Source organism: Eptatretus burgeri, chromosome 3 (assembly GCF_056783735.1).
Source record: "Eptatretus burgeri isolate ZD-2024b chromosome 3, Ebu_testis_v1, whole genome shotgun sequence".
Taxonomy (NCBI): Eukaryota; Metazoa; Chordata; class Myxini; order Myxiniformes; family Myxinidae; genus Eptatretus; species Eptatretus burgeri.
The window spans coordinates 144,098,628-144,119,645 of NC_140963.1; the positions used below are offsets into that span (position 1 = coordinate 144,098,628).

Genomic DNA, 21,018 nt, shown 5'->3' on the forward strand with positions numbered 1-21,018 from the left:
TAATGTCAGAAACAAACTTTAGTCCATCACGGGTGGTGAAGAGGGTGGAAAGTTTCATTGGAATTGTACGTGCAGTGTTGGAGAAGAAAGCAAATACCTATGTTGGGGGGCAACCCACCCGTAAACTCCTGATGTCGACTCCCTTCCAGACCCCGTGTTTTTTTTTTATGCCATCACGGGTGATAAAGGTGATGATGAAGAGGCGTTCAATAATGAGTGAGGAGAGTGGCAAAAAAAAACTTTATCGTTGAGAAATTTTTGAGGCCTGTTCCAAGTCAAGACATGGTTGAGCAGGCCAAAAAACATGGCGGCTTCAGACCCCAGCGAGGTTACCCAGGAAACGCCTTAAGACCCCAGAGAGCGAGGTGGCCGAGAATCGCCTGATGAAGAATATAATTAAATATGGCCGTTAATTATCTTCAAAAGGGGTGTCTTAATTAACCCAAACACCCAATATTCACTCTTACACTTCCTTGGAATTTTCTCAGTATGCATGCAACGATCCAGGCTGCTAAGTTTGATAGTTTTGGAGTTATGGAGGATACACACACACACGCACGCACGCACGCACAGACACACAAACACACACACGTATTTGTATAGATGAGATGTTTGTGTATCCGTTGTATTTGGATTGTACGTTGTGATCCATTGACTCCGCCCTCGGTTCATGGAGTTCATCACAGTGCAGGTATGAGTAATGTGGTATCTCGATTTTGATGACGTGTAATTTTTTTCCCAACACCTTGCTTGCAGATGGAGAGAAGGCTGACATCTCTGCTGACGTTTACGAAGATATTAACGTTGTAACGGGTGCATTGAAGTTGTATTTCAGAGACTTGCCCATACCCCTCATAACGTACGATGCATACCCCAAGTTCATCGATGCCTCCAGTGAGTTTGAGTAAACATGTTTGCACACTGTGTGTTATTATTAAATAAATTATGTAATTTGTTTGTAAAAATTAAAATTAAAATTTACTTGTGATTATTTTGCTCAACGAAAGGTCAGGTACTTGTGATAATTGTAATGGAGTGGGATGGATTGTAATGGAGTGTGATTTCTTGTGATGGCTTGTAATGGAGTGGGATGGCTTGTAATGGAGTGGGATGGATTGTAATGGAGTGGGGTGGACTGTAATGGAGTTGGGTGGACTGTAATGGAGTTGGGTGGACTGTAATGGAGTTGGGTGGACTGTAATGGAGTTGGGTGGACTGTAATGGAGTTGGGTGGACTGTAATGGAGTGGGATGGACTGTAATGGAGTTGGGTGGGATGGACTGTTATGCAGTTGGGTGGACTGTAATGGAGTTGGGTGGACTGTAATGGAGTGGAGTGTACTGTAATGGAGTGGAGTGTACTGTAATGGAGTGGGGTGTACTGTAATGGAGTGGGGTGTACTGTAATGGAGTGGGGTGTACTGTAATGGAGTGGGGTGTACTGTAATGGAGTGGGGTGTACTGTAATGGAGTGGGGTGTACTGCAATGGAGTGGGGTGTACTGCAATGGAGTGGGGTGGACTGCAATGGAGTGGGGTGGACTGCAATGGAGTGGGGTGGACTGCAATGGAGTGGGGTGGACTGCAATGGAGTGGGGTGGACTGCAATGGAGTGGGGTGGACTGCAATGGAGTGGGGTGGACTGCAATGGAGTGGGGTGGACTGTAATGGAGTGGGGTGGACTGTAATGGAGTGGGGTGGACTGTAATGGAGTGGGGTGGACTGTAATGGAGTGGGGTGGACTGTAATGGAGTGGGGTGGACTGTAATGGAGTGGGGTGGACTGTAATGGAGTGGGGTGGACTGTAATGGAGTGGGGTGGACTGTAAAGGAGTGGGGTGAATTGAAGAAACTTGGTCTAAATGGAAGGTGGTGTTCAGGAATCTTTCCTTATCACATCCTACATCTATTGTGGCCTGAAAGTTGATTTACCCCTCCCTCTCCAGTAAAGCGTTCGTTCTTAAACTTTTAATATGAAGGTTTTATTGTGCAGTAATTACAATAAGTAATCATTCTTGTGCAGTAATTGCAACAGTCATTGTATCTGTATGTGCTCCATCATTCTCCTTGCACCGCTGAATTCTTCGCCAAGTCCTCGAATACATGTTGTGGAGCATTTGTGGAGTCACTTGTGTGAAGGAGGCCATGAATGCAACGCACAATTGTTCAATCATCCGGGACCGGTTTGTCGACACTTTCTCCTTGATGAAGCTCATGAAGAGTCAGTCATCTGGAGTCGTTGAATCTGGTCTAACTTCCTTCTTATTGACTTCCTTCGTAGACTGCATGATATGAACTTCCTTCCTCCCAAACCATCTAACTTCCTACTAATTCCTGCTTCAGTGTCAGTGTTGCTGCATGTCATGAAGGGGGAGGGTTGAGCGGAGGGAAGGGGTTGAGGGGGGAGAGGGACGGAGAGGGGTGTGAGAAATTAAGCACGGGGAAAACGACTTTCAGGCCACCTTGGAGATGCCATCCCTTGTGAAGGAAGGAAACAGGAGCGTACACACACACACACACACACACACACACACACACACACACACACACACACACACACACACACACACACACACACACACACACACACACACACACACACACACACACACACACATATATATATATATACACACACACACATCCTTGAGAGGTATCACAGTTGACCATCAGTAATTTTACAGTGTAAACCCTTCTTCAGTGCAAGAGGTCTGCATCCTTGGAAGAACAGTTCATCACCCCTTGGGTGGGACTGATTTTTGGACTTTGGTTACCCTATTATTGCTACATTCTTGATTTGACCCCTGTGGCATGTAAAAGTGTAAAGGAAATTTTCTTGCTCTCTGTATACCAGAGCTCCTGTCTCTGTATGCCACAATATAGAAGAAGGAAAGGATAATAGCTGTAATCGATGAGTGAACTGATGCAGAAGCAGAACAAGGTCCTTGCAGGAGTACCTCATGAAGAGTTTGTCTGGAGCTGAGGAGAGGCTCATCCAACCCTCATGTGAGAGAATGAATGAGTGTGGAATATTCAGCTCGGTCAAAATTAGGTTCTTCTGCGAGTGAGCCACTCCCTGAAGACTTCCATTGAAGTTGAGGCATCACAGGGTGGTGGTGAAAGACCTCAAGTGAGCAGAAGAGAAGAGTGTGAGGGATTTTATGGAGAGATTTTGAGAGAATGTTTGATACAGATGTTCAAGTCATGATTTTAGTTCACCATCATAACTTATTTGAATACAGTACACACTGTTATAGAAATAAACTAATTGTATCACTGATCGAAAAGATTCATTTCGACACTTGTGCTGGAATTTCACAAGTGATCGGACAGATTCTGATTAGAATTTCCACTTGGATGAGAAGCCATAATTTGATCTTTAACCAAGTGTGGTTACATTTCAAGATGGTTCATCAGGTAAACTTGAGTAGTGTCATCTAAAATGTGAACCAAAGTTGTAAGATATTCTGGTTTTTTCCATTTCTTTTTGAGCTGAATATGGTCTAATGACTAATGGTTCAGGTTGTGGAGGTATCGTCAAAATTCTCACTCTCCCATTGTATTTCTTGCATGGTGTTCTCAGAAATCTCTGACTCAGATGAGAGACTGGAAGCCATTCATGAAGCCCTCAAACTGCTTCCTCTGGCACACTATGAGACGCTGCGCTTCCTCATGTCACACCTCAAACGGTATGTCTCCTCCGATGACAAACTCTCAGAGCATATGGTGTACCATATAATCACACATTTGGGAATTGCTTGTACAGTTTTTAACCATGTCCTGTACTGTTACTAAGTACAGTGGTCTGCAAAAGTATTCACCCCCCTCCCCCCCCAAGTTTTCATATTTTAAAGCCATCTGAGATTATTTTATGATGCTTTCAAATCAAACTTAATATATTGTCTTCACAAACTACTCCAAACTGATAATACTAAACAATGCAGATAAAATGTGAATAAGTTTGATTAACAGAAATAATCAGATGGTTCACAGTTACATAAGTATTGAAACCCTTGACCCTAATTTAGCCGAAATCACTTCAGGAGAAAATTATTTGTTTGAAAGGTTACAAAGTAAGTGTAATAGGTTTCACGTGTATGTAATTGGTTGTTTAACTTTAAAAATTAATCTCCCCCACTTATCAAAGGAGATTTTCTGCACAACTCACTTGGTCACCAACAAGGTAAACATGAAGACCAAGGAGCTTTCCAACGAAGTCAGACATAAAGTGGTGGAGAAGCACCGTTCATGAGAGGGGTATAAGATTATTTCACAGTCACTCATTATCCCAATTAGTATGATGAAATCCATCATTAAAAAGTGGAAGATGTAACATACCATCCAGACTCAACCCAGGTCAGGTCATCCATCCAAATTCAGCAGCCAGGAAAGCAGGAAACTGCTTTGGGATGTCACTGTAAATCCAACAATGACTTTGAAAGATCTGCAAGGCTGTATATCCACGATGGTGGTCAGTATTCATCAATCACCAATATCCCGTTCCCTTTACACAGCTGGCCTCCATGGACACTGGACAGGTGGCAAGAAAGAAGCCATTACTTAAAAAGATGCATCTAAAATCTTGTATGGAGTTTGTGAAAAAGTATCTTATTGATACTGCAGACATGTGGAGAAAGGTTTTGTGGTCAGACGAGACAAGAATTTAACTTTTTGGTGTAAATTCAAAGCATTACATCTGGCTCAAGCCAAACACTGCACATCATCCTGTCGACACCATCCTACTGTCAAGCATGGTGGTGGCATCATCACGTTATGGGGCTGCTTTTCATGAGCAGGGACTGGCAAGCTTGTCAGGATATAAGGGACAATGGACGGTGTAAAGTACAGGAGAATCCTTGATGAAAACTTGCTTGAGTCAGCCATGAATATACTGAAATGTGAATGTCCTTCCCAGTTTCAGATTAATGACAATGATCTGAAGCATGAAACTAAACCCACACTGGAGTGGTTGAATAAGAATAAAATAAATGTTCTTGAGTGTCACAGTCAAAGTCCTGATTTGAACCCAATTGAACATTTATAGTGAGACTTGAAGATTGCAGTCCATCGACGATCCCCATCAAACTTGGCAGAACTAGAGAAATTTCCATGTGACCGATGGGCAAAGATTTCACCATGTCACTGTACAAAGCTGGTGGAGACCTACCCACAAACGCTCGTAGCAGTCATTGCTGTAAAAGGTGTTTCCACAAAGTACTGACAGAAGGGGCTGAATACTGTTACACCTAGTAAATTTTGATTTGTACTTGTTTTTTACAGGTACTCCCAACAGGTAACTTCCTTAAACAATGACTGTTTAGTTTGATCTCTTCAGTTATGAATAAAAAAGTTCATTTGGAAAAATTGTTTCCATATGATTCGTAATTCATCTAAATGTAACATTATTGGGAGGGGGTGACTACCTTTACAGACCATTGTATGTGCTATAATAATTGGTATCATCAATGCCCAAGACCAAGGACACAACACTAATGCTTTAAGAAAATGGTGGGATTGAGTCAATCAGACAAATGCAGGTTTTGTAGGGAAGAAACAAAAAGTACCTGTCACCTCCTTTCGGGATGTAAAGAACTCATGTCGGAACAGCTGCACACAGAAAGACATGACAGCATCTACAGAGTAATCCACTGGCACATCTAAACATTTCAACATCCCGGTCCCAGAACAATCATGGAAACACAAACCAGAGCCAATCCTTGAAAATGAACATATCATGTTCACGCACGACATGATGATACATACCATCAAGTGTGAACGTTGCAAACAAAGCATTGCGTCCGGACATGGTGCTCAACCACAAAATGGAAAAGTCGGCATTGCTGATCAAGGTCTGAGTTCCCAATGACTTTTGACTAAATGCTACGAAATCAAGAAAATGACCAAATACCAGGATCTAAAACATGAGGTCAATAGGATGTGGAAAATGAAGAAGAAAGCTGAAATTATACCAGTGATCGTCGGAGCTACAGGAATGATGAAGAAAACCCTTACTGAATATTTAAAAATCATTCTGGGGAATATCACTACAAACGAGCTACAAGTGGAGGCTGTCATCGGTTTGAGTGAAGATTTTGAAAAGAGCCCTTGGAACGAGGCTATGAGAACGAAACTTCACAGTTTGGTTTGTGAATCATGATCCTTCAACAAAAAATAGGAGATGGAGATTTCGAGTTCTGGGACGACTCCCTCCCACCTCCTGAAACCCGCAAATGGAGATAACAACCAAATATAGTTAAATATCTACAAATACAAGTTCTGGTATTCAAGAATAAAACACAGTCACATCTAAACAAAAATCATAGTAAGACCGACCAATGCCAGTTTAGCCTTGTTACCCTCCCGAGGTTTGGACTTGGGGAGGGTGACAAGGTTATGGTTTTTGTTAGAATGCACACGACTTAGAGATGCGGGGTATGCATGTGGTGTGGTAATGAGGCAAGAACAGGCAAAAATTGACTGCAAGATCAGGTACGTGGCGAGAGAGAAGCGGACTCTGAGACTCAGCCTCGTGTTGTGAAATGCCAATGACATACAAGCCTTGCATTCCATGAGGTGAAGATAGGAAGCGGAGGCATTCCAGATTCCAAAACACTTTGATTTTGTACTTCGTTATAAGCCGAGATAGCAGATGAAGGACTTGACCATGTGGACAATTCTGAGATGGCAGCTGGCTTTTGAGGGCAGCTTGGTGATGTCATAGTGTGGCCCAGGAGCTCCAGAGACGTTACCTCTCCCAGAGGCTGACAGCTGCATGAATAAACTAGAGAACTAACAACCTTCGATTTTACTTATTATCTCTGCCACCAAAGGGAGATGGAGGGAATGTTTTCACCCCTGTTTGTCTGTCTTTCTGTCTGTTTGTGAGCACGGTATCTCAAAAAGTTATTGACGGATTCGGACGAAACTTGGTGGACAGGTTGAGTGTGTGATAAGGACGAATCGATTCGATTTTGGTGAAGATCCAAATCTGAGAATTAAAAAAACAAGCTCAAGTGATTCTTCAGCATTGACATATGTGGCTAAGAAAGATGTACAGCATGATTTTTTATACACACACACACACACACACACACACACACACACACACACACACACACACACACACACACACACACACACACACACACACACACACACACACACACACACACACACACACACACACACACACACACACACACACACACGTGCTTGGCCGATATCAACAATTCTTCAGGAATCTGCAGATTGGAGTCAGTGTGATTACCAACTGTAGTACTTACTCGATACAACTCAAAAACTTTGAGTAGCTTTCATCAAAGAACGTTTATAGACGTTTCAGGGATATGTTTACAAACAATAATCTTTAGAAACAGCTGCGTGTGATGGATGGAAAAAATAATTTGGCTCGGTAATTTGGAAAACACGTTAATACGGTAAACAGTTTGGAAATCAGGCATTGTCAAATATATTTTGCTTTGAAACTCACAAAAAGAAACCAAATAACCTTTGTAAAGCAAATCTGATAACCAAATACTTTAGAAACAGTCACGAGGACAAAGAAGAGCCTGATAAAACCTCCATAAGGTAACTGAAGTAACTGACGACTGTACATCCCGATCGGGACATGAACTGTACCGCGATCGACTATGCGTTGCTTGCTCGGAAGGTGGCTTAAGCACTCAAGCAAGCACTCCAACAGAACATCTGGCTTGGCAAGAGTTTTACAATTGCCGTTGATAAACCATGCACTCGGAAACGCCCAAGCAATGTCGGAATTGGACAAATGAACTTTCTTAGCGTCAGAACTGCTGCCAAGTTCAAATCTGGAGATTCATTTTGTAATTCGCCATCGTTTTATGAGATTCCCGAGGTTATGTCAAGTCAGGTATGGGAGCATGCGCTGGAGCAGCGCGTGGCTGCGTACACTTTCCGCTGCGTCCACTCCATCTGGCTATCCCCCAGGCAGGTGCCTGGCCCATCCCCATCTCCTTGAGATGCCAATCAACTTACTGCAACCACCAAGCATGTGGTCGGTCCATTGGCCTCCTCCACTCACGAGGCTCCCTCGTTGAGAGAATCTGGTGAGCAGGATTAGCGTCAGGAAAATGAGCCACATGTCCATACAGCCGCAGATGATGCTCACGGATGATGCAGGTAACAAATCTCATTTGAATCTCTGTCAGCAACCGCTCGTTTGACACAAAGTCCGACCAGCGATAGCCAAGGATTCTCCGAAGAGACCTGGAACCAGAGGAATTAAGTCTCCGTCTCAGATCTCTGGTCGGAGTCCAAGTCTCACATCCATAGAGCAAGACTTGGAAGCACCAAGGACCTGAAGACTGGGACTTTCATCCTCCCGCACAGGTACTGTCAGAGCCACACCCCATGATCCAGCGAATTCACGACTCCTCAGGCCGAAACCAGATTCTGTTGACCTCTGGCCCACAGCCAGCAGAGACATGAATATCACTGCCAAGGTGAGTGAATCTCTCCGTGACCAAAACATCCTCGCCAGAAACAGGTACAGACAGGACAGCAGCATCCAAGATGTCATTGAAAGCCTGGATCTTATTTTTGACCCAGGAAACCCGTAATCCCAGCGGCTCCGACTCCTCATTCAGCACCTCGAGGGCCCCCAACATGATATCCAGTCTCCGCAATGATGACTGCATCATCTGCGTCATCAAGGTCAGAGATCTTGACATTCCCAAATGATGCTTGATCTCTTCGACATTCTCCCCAGAATCCAGTCCATACAAGTGCTGAAAAGTGTGGGGGCCAGATCACACCCCTGACAAACTCCATTAACAACTGGAAATAAGTCAGAGATGGCACCACCACATCTCGCAGCACTCTCAGTACAAGAGTAGAGTTCAGACATCAGATTGATCAGTTTTGGTAGCACCCCACGAAGACCAAGAATCCTGCAGAGGGCATCCTGATTCACTGGATTGAATGCTTTACAGAGAGCAACATAATCTGCAGGCAGCCCCTGCCAAAACTCGTGTCTGTGTTCTGTGAGGACCCGAAGAGCAAGGAACGGTCAATCGTTGACCTCTTTGGTGTAAAGCCTGACTGCTCTGGCCGCTGGTGCTCCAGCAGATGGTGGCGAACCTGATCAAGAATTATCCGAGCAAAGACCTTGCCCGGCACTGAGAGCAGTGTCACCCCTCGGTAGTTATTGCAGTCTTGGCGATCACTCTTCCCTTTCCAGAGAGGGACAACAAGGCCGCTCTTCCAGTCAGTTGGGATGATGCCTGTGTTCCAGGCAGAGCACAGAACTTCATGCAACAACACGAGTGCAGCATTTCCACCATCCTTGAGAAGTTCAGCATGGATGCCAGAGATCCCAGGAGCTTTACCCCCTTTCAACTCATTCAGTGCAGCCTCTATTTCCACAAACGAAGGCAGTTCACAGTTGATTGGATGGTTAGCAATGGGGATAGTTCTATCCCTGACATCCAACTCAACAGCTGATGGATCAGTCACTCAAAGTAACCGGCCCAGTGGAATTTCACTTTGGATTCCTCAGTCAAGAGCCTACCACCCTCCACTCTCACTGCAATACACCAAGGGATGGACTTGGAGAAACGCAATGCACGAATTTCCTTGAAAGCAGGACGAGAATCACTTGACCACAGGTGATGCTCTACCCCCTCACAGATTCCTTGCACATGTGCCTCCTTGTCCTCCCTTAGTGCACATACAGTTTTATGCCTCAGCTCCCTGAACAGCTCAGCTCTGCAATTCAGCCTGGCCCTGTGACTGGTCAATGGTATCCAGTGTCCCTTGAAAGACAAAATTCTTCTTCGCCCTACGGTGAGTTCCAAGACATCCACCGGAAACATCAAGGATGGTGGTCTTGAAGGCACTCCACAACTCTTCAGGATTCCCAAAAGCACCCAGACACCCCAAATTTCCACTCAGCTTGTTCGCAAACTCCTCAGCTACTCTCTCATCCTTGAGCTTGCCAACGACCAGCCGAGGCTGGGATGGTACCATTCTCCTGGATTTAAGCTGAAACTTCAGAGTTGTTACAACAAGCCGGTGGTCAGTATTGAGGAACTGAACACTCCAGTAGACCCTGCAGTTCGGAATCATCCTCCATCAACCATCAACAAGCACATGGTCAATCTCCTTTGCCACACCACCTGCATTGGAATACCAAGTCCAGCGATGAGCTTGTGGGTGCTGAAACCATGAACCGGCCACCCTAAGTCCACGACTTCTTGCAAGCCAAGGAACTTAGTGCTTTTCTGGTTCACAGTTCCAGACCCATGGGGACCAACACATTTCTCATGACCATCCCTATCAGTTCCAGTCGATGCATTGAAATCCCCCAAGACTAGAAGTGTATCTCGCTTGGGGCACTGATCAACCACAGACTCGAGTGTGGCGTAGAATACATCCTTCACGGTGAGATCACTCATCTCAGTCGGAGCATAAACAGAGACCAGGGAAATGACACCCAAGGAGTGACGAATCCTTTGTCTCATAATCTGGTCATTGACCGGTGTTACCTCAATTATCATCGGAGTCAGCTTATTGGACACAGCTGCAGCAACTCCTTGGGCATGGTAACCATCAGAGCGACCAGACCAATAGTAGGTAGATCCACCCACCATGATCTCGCCACAATCCGGTCTCCGAACCTCAGAGAGTGCTGCAATACTGATGTTCAAACGCTTGAGCTCAGATGCTAACAGAGACAGGTGATCATCCTTTCTTAGGGATCGGACATCCCAGGCACCCACCCGAAGGGCCCGCCTCTGGTTAACCCAAGGAGACCGCCTTCTGGTGGACGACACCTCAGCACCACCCCGCCACACACAACCGAAATCTGGCCCGGGAAATTTACCCTGTGGTTTCCCTCCTATCATCAAAGATTGGGGGCCCCGAAGACTTTGCCCTAATCCCGTCATCTGGTGAGCTGCCCTTTGAAGGGAATCTGCACAGGACGTACTCCCACCTGCTAGGTGTCCATATCATACACCCTCGTCACCAGGAAACCTGGTGGGGGAGACGGTTTAGTCGCCGACAACCCGACCATGAAACAGGTTTGTTCAGGTTTTCATGATACCTGTAGCAAGTCACGATCCAATCTGACCTGACCTGACAAAATTTTGGTATGGGCAGAAATGAAATATTACAAGGAACGCTGGCATCTCTAGGTGTTTATAAGCATTTAAATGTAGCCAGCAATTCGTAGTTATCAATTATATGAGTGAGGAGAGGGAAAAAATTAATTCATTGTGAAGAAATCGTTGTGGCCTGTTCGAAGTCAAGGCAAAGTTGGGCAGTCCAAAAAACATGGCAGCTTCAGACTTCAGTCAGGTAACCCAGGATACGCCTGCAGACCCCATTGACAGCAGTGGCCGATGGGGATGGTGCCTGATGAAGAATATAATTAAATAAGGCTGTTAATTTAATTAACTTCAAAAGGTGTGTTTTAATGAACCCAAATGCTCAATTTTCACTCGTGCACTTCCTTGGAGTTTTCTTGTTTTGCACGCAGAGTTTCAACCTGATAGGTTTCATGGCTATGGAGGAGCCCACACTGACACCCACACACCAACACTGACACCGACACATCCACACACTCTGACACACCCACACACCCACACACTGACACACCGACACACCCACACACCCACACACCCACCCACTCTGACACACTGACACACACACACGCTCTGACATACACACACGCTCTGACATACACACACGCTCTGACATACACACACACACACACACACACACACACACACACACACACACACACACACACACACACACACACACACTGACATTTATTGGTATAGATACCCTTTACCCCACTTCGGTTACATTCTGCACATAATAACTATACCACTAACCTCACTTGCCGTTACTTGGGAAGGTGTTCTGGGATAACCTGTGATGTTACTTGGTAAGGTGTTCTGGGATAACCTGTGACGTTACTTGGTAAGGTGTTCTGGGATAACCTGTGACGTTACTTGGGAAGGTGTTCTGGGATAACCTGTGACGTTACTTGGGAAGGTGTTCTGGGATTTTGAACCATCAGTGTGAGATGTTCAAAAGGTTACAGGAGATACTCGCATTGATCCAAGACTTGCCAACAAAGGGATCATGGCGTGGATTTCTGAATAAGTTGCATTTATTTATTTTCCCACCAATTGCATATTTTGATGCAGATATATTGAAAAGTTAGAGTTGGTGTATCTTGAACTTTTGTGAGTTTCTTTCTTGTATAACTTTCTAAATGTATAGTATTGATGAAACGGTTTTACATTTTTCGTTTGTTTGCTGGCAGTTGTTTTGTTCATTTTCTGTTTCATCCCCTCCTCTCGCTTCCTCCTCTTGCCATGTTTCATTCACCTTGTGTGCAGCTTGTTCCCTCCATGTGTCCTTCTCCCCCTCCCCTTGATCTCTGTCACTCTCACTTCTATGTGTTGTTGGTGTCCTCCTCCCTCTGCCCCCTCCCCATTTTCATTTTTATCCTTTCCATTGCATTATAGCTCTTCTATGTGTCTATCATGTCAAGAAAAAAGCATGTCCACTTGTGCTCCCTTGCACAATCTTGTCCATCCTTTGCGCGACTTCATTTCACCTCTTCCTTATTTCTTATTGGCCTCACCTGTTCATTACAAAGCCTCAGCTATTCTCAATGGCATCTCGTTCAGAATTGCGCTTGGCACCTCATTCACCTGTTAAAGGCCCGGTCACACCTTGACGTTTTAGCCAGCGATGGCAACGTATTAAAATGTATGTAAAACGCTGGCTTACGTTGAACTTTTGATGTTTTTTTTTTAAAGATTCGGACGTATTCATAGCGACTTGGCCTTATGTATAACGCATTGGTAACGGACACAGAACGTTTCGTTGTGTTATAGATAACTTACACCAATGAATGCTGAACCTGTTGTCGGCCTACAAACCGATGCCCAACAATAGTCTAACTTAGGCATAGCGCGTTGCACGCATCGCCGACGATGTCGTGACGTAGCCTATTAAAAGGCTGATGCACAACGATTCGAATCATAACTGCCGTAGAAATGGAAGTGACAACATCGCAGTCACACCTTGGCGAACTTGCCAGCGTATGCCGCCCTAAGAAAAATGTGTCTAAAACGTTGGGGCACGTCAAATACGGTATGAGTAAGTTTGGTGTATGTGAGTAGAACGCTAAAGTACGCTATCATACGTCGTAGTAAGTAGAGTACGTCAAGAAATTTTAAACATGTTCAAAATTTTACGACGTACTCGGCGTATGACACACGTTCCGCATGCGATGGGGATAAGTTTTACACACGATATGTGGACGCTTACACACGTCCACAAAGGCTACTTATAAGCTACTCATAAGTCGAAACACATCGCGGTAATGTCTTTTTTACGCGAAACTTATTTCTAACTTATGTTTGACGTGCTTTGAACCAATTCTTTACGTAGTCCCAACACACATCGACGTATGTAGACTTATTCCAATGACGTCTTCCGGTCGACAAAAAAAAAAAAATGAACGTGTTTCTAGCTTACAACTGCCATATAAAGACGTGTTCCCAGCGGTTTTGGGAATTGGTATATAAAAATGCTGCTCATAAAAGGGGAACCCAACAGTGTTTTCGAGTCCTTTTTGAGTCTATATCCATGTCAGCAGTAACAGTATTAGTATCAGTATCAGTATTAGTATTAGTATTAGTAGTTTGTTCATGTTGGCAGTAGTAGGTGAGTGTGAGGGGGAGGGTGTGGGTTATGATGGATCGTCCTTGCGTCCGCGTGTCCACGGGTAGGAGACATCTTTTCACCATTGTTCGAAGTTCTTCGCGGCTAATTTTTTATGGGGCTTTTTCAACAATGAGCTATAGCTTGTTTTTACGATTTAGGTCTATTCATAACGGGTTGGACAAATGCACAATGAACTAATAATGTGCATAGAGCGCTTTGATTACTTATAGATACGATATACCAACGAATAATTAGCGTGAAGCCGGCGTTCACAAACTATGCCCAACGATAGCCTAACTTATCCATATCGTGCGGCAGTTTATCTTTGCCGGTGACGTAGGGTTTGCTATTCATAGGCTGCCACTCAACGATTTAAATGGCTGCATCTCCACTATTGAAAGTAGACGCTTGCGCTCAACAATTGGATTTTTTTACACTCAACGACTTTTAAACGGTACCACTCAGCTATTTTCATTGTTTACAATGAACGATTTAAATTGCTGTCACTCGCCTTTGTTTTTTGACGCTGGCGCTCGGAAATTTTAATCGTTTCTATTGAACGTGCTAAATCGCTCAAACCCCACTATTGAAAGTAGACGCTTGCACTCAACAATTGGATTTTTTTAAACTCAACGACTTTTAAACGGTATCACTCAACTATTTTCATTGTTTACAATGAACGATTTAAATTGCTGTCACTCGCCTTTGTTTTTTGACGCTGGGGTTTGGAAATTTGGAGCGTTTCTTCTGAACGTGTTAAAACGCTCAAACTCGACTATTTTAAATAGACGCTGCCGATGGACAATTGGAATCATAGCCAAGCTAGACATCGAAGTGTGAACATCCTCGTCATGCCGAAGAAAAGTTTGAAGAATGCTGCAAATAAGTGTCCTGGCCGTGGCCGTGGACGCTGACGCAAGGACGATCCATTATACCGACGTCTTTCAGCCTATGAGTAACTTAAAAGTAACGTCTGTCGATGTGTGGCAACGATCGCGTAACGTGCCAACAACACGTTAATCATAGGTTAGAAATAAGTTTCGGGTACGCTAAACATTACCTCGGCGTGTCTCAACTTTTGATTAACTTACAAGTAGCATGTGTTGACGTCTGTCAACGATCGCAGACCGTGCATACAACTTGTGGCCAGCGTAGCGGAACGTGTGAGTCATACGCCGGCATACGTCGTGAAATTTCAAGCATGAAAAAATTTGAGAACAACCAAAAAGTACAACGTTTAAAGCCAACGTACAACGACGTATGGCAGTGTTTTTCAGCGTGCTCTCAATGTTATCAAAACTTACCCATAACGTATTCAACGTGTGCCAGCGTTTTAGAAAAAAAATTCAAAAATCGGCATACGCTGGCTAAAACGTCACGGTGTGACCGGGCCTGAAGCTTGGACTGTGAATCTTGCAGCCTTGTTGACTGACATACAGTTTCTCTCATCCTTCACTCAGCTGAGTCTGCCTCTCACATTGTCTTTTCAATCATCTAAATTGCTGTCTCGTACGTTCCTCGAAATCCATGTTCACGTTGGACGTTTCCCCACACCCTTGGCATTTCTCCATTTGCATTTCCCACCCATTACCTGCATTACTCTGTCCATCCCATGCATTTTCCTGCACATTCTGCACATCAAATTGCCAATCATCCTTGCGTCGTCGCACCTTTTTTCCAAAGGTCACCTGTGAAATATTGGCTTTTGGCCAATAACCTGGGCCATTTGGCCATTAACCTGTGCCAACAACCTGTGCCATTACAGGTCGAACATCCTGTAAATAACCTGTGGTTAAAATGGCGATGGGACTCCGACCACGTCTAGCAGTTGCTTTGACATCTAATCGTAGATAAAATATTGGCCAAAGGTCACCTGTGGCTTTTGCCACCTGTTCCTACACACTTCCCCATCCATTGTTCACACGGCCTCCCCTGCATGGCATGTCACCTCGCACAGCCTTTTGTGCCTTTCCTGGTTTTTTGATCCCTGTTCTTGAAATTATTCAAAGTGAAAACAAATCAGTTGAAAGGAATGAATCAAAGTGATAGCAATGAAAGAAGTTGTATTCATTCATGTGACCTTATCTTGCATTTGTCTAACATGTACTGCATGAAACGTGCACACCAGGCTCACTCTATACGAGAAGGAAAACCTGATGAACGCTGAGAACTTGGCCATAGTGTTTGGACCAACGCTGATGCGACCTCTTGAGCAAGATGTGATGGCGGCTCTTAACGATATCCGGTTCCAGCGGCTCGTCGTGGAGCTGCTCATTCGACACGAGGAAATCTTATTCTGAGCATCTCCCTGTTGGGGAGTTCAACAATGGAGCGCACATGTTTAACCCACAATGCTTTGGGATATCTTATGACTCAAGTATTCACTCCATCCCTCCGAAATTGTTCCCCAGAATTATTTTTTCGTGTTTCAGCTAACTAACACAGAGAGTGGGATGAGGGAGGGGTTGCGGGGTAGTGGGGACAGTGTGCAGGAGGGACTGACTGAGGGAGGGACAGAGAGACTGGACACACAGACTAGTGTCGTGTACAGCAACCTGCACATGTACACACATGCTATGGATTTTATTTGTCAGCGTAATGTTGCAGAATGCAATTTACCAGATGAGTTGTATTTTTACTTTACAGCTAGTTTGTTGTCGACATTAATCAGAATGTGTAAACACTGATGGCATTTGAACAAAGTCTCAGCTCGAGAGGGATGACGTACTTGCTGTAATTTAAATAGTTTACAAGTGAATGGCTGTGTTGGGTGTTCTGTCCTCCTGCCAGTGTGATCAGGTACTTAGGACACTGTGCTTTACCTGTATACACCTTTCTCCTCCATCACACAGTCAGTTGTGTAAAGTTTGCGTGCGATGGGAGAAAGCCGTTTCTCTCATTTTACAATACCGTAATCACCTTGGTGTTTCCTGTACCTTTGGGTTGGAACACCTTGCCCTCGGTCATCTGATTGATGTTTCATACAAAAGTAGAACTCGGCAAGACCGGACAACGAATGATCCAACATCGTTTGGACTCTCAGCTGTCGGCTGAGTACGTTGTCCTTTACGCTTTGTTTACATTTCCTTTTCATCCAACTGTTTTACTCGTGTTGTTTCCACTTACAGGCCATTTTCACCATCTTGCTGTCACTCAAGCTTGCGCACTCATGTGTCCATCTCCTCTGTAATCTATCGCCACTTCAGCTCCCCTCCTGGATCTCGAGCTTTCCTGTACGAGTCCCATGAAATATTCCAGCCGTGTACGTACAGGCCTGTAGGCTGTTGTCCCAATGTTCTCTGTGTCGTGGTACGGTTCGTCTTGGTGCTTTTGTTCACTTTGTACATTGCTGGACATGTGTGTCGGATACGTTAGCAACTACGTGCAGGAGGGAACCAAGTTCCATGATATTTGTGTGAATGAATTGGGAATTCTGATGGTAATGAAATCGGTGTCTGTAAATTGAATTGTCCATTCATGTAATTTGCAGTTTAAGTTATTAAATGTGAGATTGAAATAGTTTTTATTTATTTATTCTATTTTAATAATTTAAGGAATTCGTATGACGATGACAAAACTGTAAACCATATATTTTATCAACTCGTGACGGATGTGAACCTACCTATGGTTGAGAGAAAAAAATGGTTTTGTTTTCTGCCTTTTTATCCGACTAATTGTTGAGGTTCACTTCGTGCGCCATTGTTGAATCAGAATGAAACGATTGTTAACTGAAACGTTTTCACTTTGTCACCACGAACAACAACAACAACAACAACAACACATGTTCAATAATGGGGAAACATTTCATTTTTTTCTCTTTCTGCAAAGGTTTAGGCTCATGGAAGAGCTGAATGACAAATGAAAGCAATAATAATGATAATTGATAATTAGTTTATTTCAAAACGACTTTCACAGCCATCGGATGAATTCCAGTCAATTTACAAGTATTGCAAGAATAAAACAAAAAATATAAACACCTCACACATAAAATACTGGATAATTGGGATAAAATGTCACGTAAAACGAAGAAAAAAATCACACATTACACATCAAACCACAAGAGACTCCTAACTCGTCGTGAACACAAGGACCTCATACAATTCTTATTCAAAATGGAGGTTAAAATGGCGATGGGACTCCGACTTCAGGTCTCGCGTTTGGTTTGACATCTAATCGTAGATAACGTGTCAGAGTTCCTTCGGTTATTGATCCTCGGTGGGGGAAGCCAATGTCTGTGTATGCTTCATTTTCAGAGTGGATTGCCAAAATTGAGGGAGAGCTGTTCGAGCCTCTCAGAAAGGACCGGAATATTAAGTCCGCTACAAACGTCTCTTTAAGGATTGGTTCTACAAAAGTCACTCGAGAGAATTATACCAAACGCTTTCCGTTGAAGTTTCTCCAAACATTCCATCTGGACTTTAGTTAAGCCACAAAACCATGCGGGTGAAGCCGATTCCAAAGTGGAATGAATCGATTCCGATTCATCATTCCAAAGTGATTCCATTTTCTGTTGAAGGTTTTACACCATGGCCTGAACTTGAGAGTCCCATTTCAAGTTTTCCTTCACATGGAAGCCGAACGGTTTAACACTATGTATTTGATTAATAACTGAATCTCCGATATGAAAACTCGGCACCTCTTCCGTGAGTCTTCAAAAACATGTGATGACGACTTGGCATGAACTACTGTAGTATTAAAATTAATTTTGTTTCGAGATGACCATTCCTGGAGACAGTCAAGTTGCTGCTGCATAAGACGAGTATGTTCAGCGTCACTATAAGTTTGACAAAAAGTCAGGTCATCAACATACTTATTGTGTGAAACTTCAGGATAACCGGAAACGGCCATTTATCATGGCTAAGAGACCTAACCGGACCAATTTTTGTACCTCGTGTGACTCCAGCATTGGTTGTTTCCCATGCGGAAACTGCCCCATTGTACCATGTAGCTTTACTTCTATTGGATAATAACAAAACGACAAATCTATGGGATAATAGATGGTCTAACACCAAGATGAATAAATTTATTAACAATATGGTGGCTAACTCGATCAGAGGCTTTAGATAAGTGAGTAGCTACCAAAACAGAAGGATGTTGAAGTTTATCAGTTCCCTGAAAAATCCCATCCAGTATTTTAACTAAACAATGGGTTGTAGACAAACCCTTAAGAGAACCAAACTGTCGAATGTCAAAAGAGTACCTCATGTCCACAAATATGCAATTGATGACAAAATCCTGAAAAACGTTGGAAAATAGTCATGTGAGTGAAATTGGATGCAGGTGATCGAAATTAGGTGGTTGAGACTTCGAAACCGGTATAGCATAAGCGGATTTCCAGATATCAGGTAAAACACCTTCACAAGGTGAGCAATTGAATATTTCGGTAAGACGTAAACACGATTCATATACAAATTCCTTGATAATACGAGGTGGAATGCAGTCAGGTCCACCACCCTTTTTAATGTTAAGTTTCTTGAGTTTCTTAAAACCATCCTGTGGAGACACTGAATGTGATGGAACAGCTCAAGGTAGGTAGGCAGGTAGGTGAGTAGCTGGTTAAGATCGAGTTGCGGAATGTCCTGAGCCACGGAGATGCAACGTTGGTTCATTTCATTGGCAGCATCCTTCAGTGATAACCCCGACAAGGTAAAACTTGTTTTCCTGTTATGTCCAGGAAGTTATTTATTTTTTCATTATTATTATTATTATTATTTGAAGATGCCACTGCCGAGGGTTAAGCTTTTTCAATTTGCCAACGCTGGAATCGTGGAAAAGTCGCTTAGCTCGCTTTACTAATCTAATCGAATCTAATCTATTTTACTGAGTAGCAATCGCCATAAAAATAATTTACGATTGGAAAAAATTTTTTTTTTGTCTGATGTCATTGATGTCATTTAAATACCTTCTAGGTGGATGGATGTGACTTTAGTTGGAAAAAAAATTTTTATCGATAGCTTTGTGCAATACCTCGCACAATATGGAAGTTTTTTTTCTTGGTGCAGTTTTGGTAACTTCAACCTCACTCCATTTGTCGTTAGTTATCCACTGACCAAATGCTCGTTGATCCGAGTCTGCAATAGGATGGACAATACGTGTAGGGAGAACGTGACGCTTCTTGGCGGATTGCAGAGGTTGCCACAGAACTGTGTGATGATCACTCAGCCCAATGGGTGTCGATGACTTGGACTCATCGTTGTGGTGTTTTAAATTCGTTAAAATCTTATTCAAGATAGCTTGACCTCTGGTCAGGGTTTTAACAACTTGGACTAGCAGTTAATTGACAGATTAATCAAGTGTCCACCTTATCGATAACACCAAGAATCACAACTCCTATAGAGTATCTAATATGGAGGATATACATTCAATGAGAAGAGCATCATATGGTGAAGCAGGAAGATGGTAGACGTCACGTACAATCAAACCACTAATTGTCCAAGGTAACCGCTCACGGCGAGTCCACACCCAAGTTACTTCAAGTTCATCTGGTACAGAGATTTCCTTCAAAGATCGTACTTGGATTCTCTCTCAAATAAATATATATATATATATATATATATATATATATATATATATATATATATATATATATATATATATATATATATATATATATATATATATATAGTGGGGAGAACAAGTATTTGATACACTGCCGATTTTGCAGGTTTTCCCACTTACAAAGCACCTAGAGGTCTGAAGTTTTCATCATAGGTCCACTTCAACTGTGAAAGACGGAATCTTATACAAAAATCCTGAAAATCACATTGTATGATTTTTAAATAATTAATTTGCATTTTATTGCATGAAATAAGTATTTGATACATCAGAAAAACAGAACTTAATATTTGGTACAGAAACCTTTGTTTGCAATTACAGAGATCAGACGTTTCCTGTAGTTCTTAACCAGGTTTGCACAGACTGCAGCAGAGATTTTGGCCCACTCCTCCATACAGATCTTCTCCAGATTCTTCAGGTTTCGGGACTGTCGCTGGACAACACAGACTTTCAGCTCCCTCCAAAGATTTTCTATTGGGTTCAGGTCTGGAGACTGGCTCGACCACTCCACGACCTTGAGATGCTTCTTACGGAGCCACTCCTTAGTTGCCCTGGCTGTGTGTTTCGGGTCGTTGTCATGCTGGAAGACCCAGCCATGCCCCATCTTCAATGCTCTTGTTGAGGGAAGGAGGTTGTTGGCCAAGATCTCGCGATACATGGCCCCATCCATCCTTCCCTCAATACGGTGCAGTCATCCTGTCCCCTTTGCAGAAAAGCATCCCCAAAGAATGATGT

At 43.4% G+C, this 21,018-nt stretch overlaps 1 protein-coding gene across 5 annotated transcripts in view; it reads left to right on the forward strand.

Moving 5' to 3' along the window:
* Nucleotides 1-17,245, forward strand: part of LOC147031204 (N-chimaerin-like) — a 118,031-nt gene extending 100,786 nt beyond the window's left edge. For all 5 annotated transcript variants that reach the window (XM_085876035.1, XM_085876032.1, XM_085876034.1 and 2 more), the window contains 3 exons: nt 757-894; nt 3,581-3,686; nt 15,857-17,245. In XM_085876035.1, the coding sequence (XP_085732161.1) occupies nt 757-894; nt 3,581-3,686; nt 15,857-16,028 (416 nt within the window). In that variant the 3' untranslated portion in view covers nt 16,029-17,245. The remainder of the gene's footprint in view (nt 1-756; nt 895-3,580; nt 3,687-15,856) is intronic.
* The last annotated feature ends 3,773 nt before the right edge of the window (nt 17,246-21,018 follow it).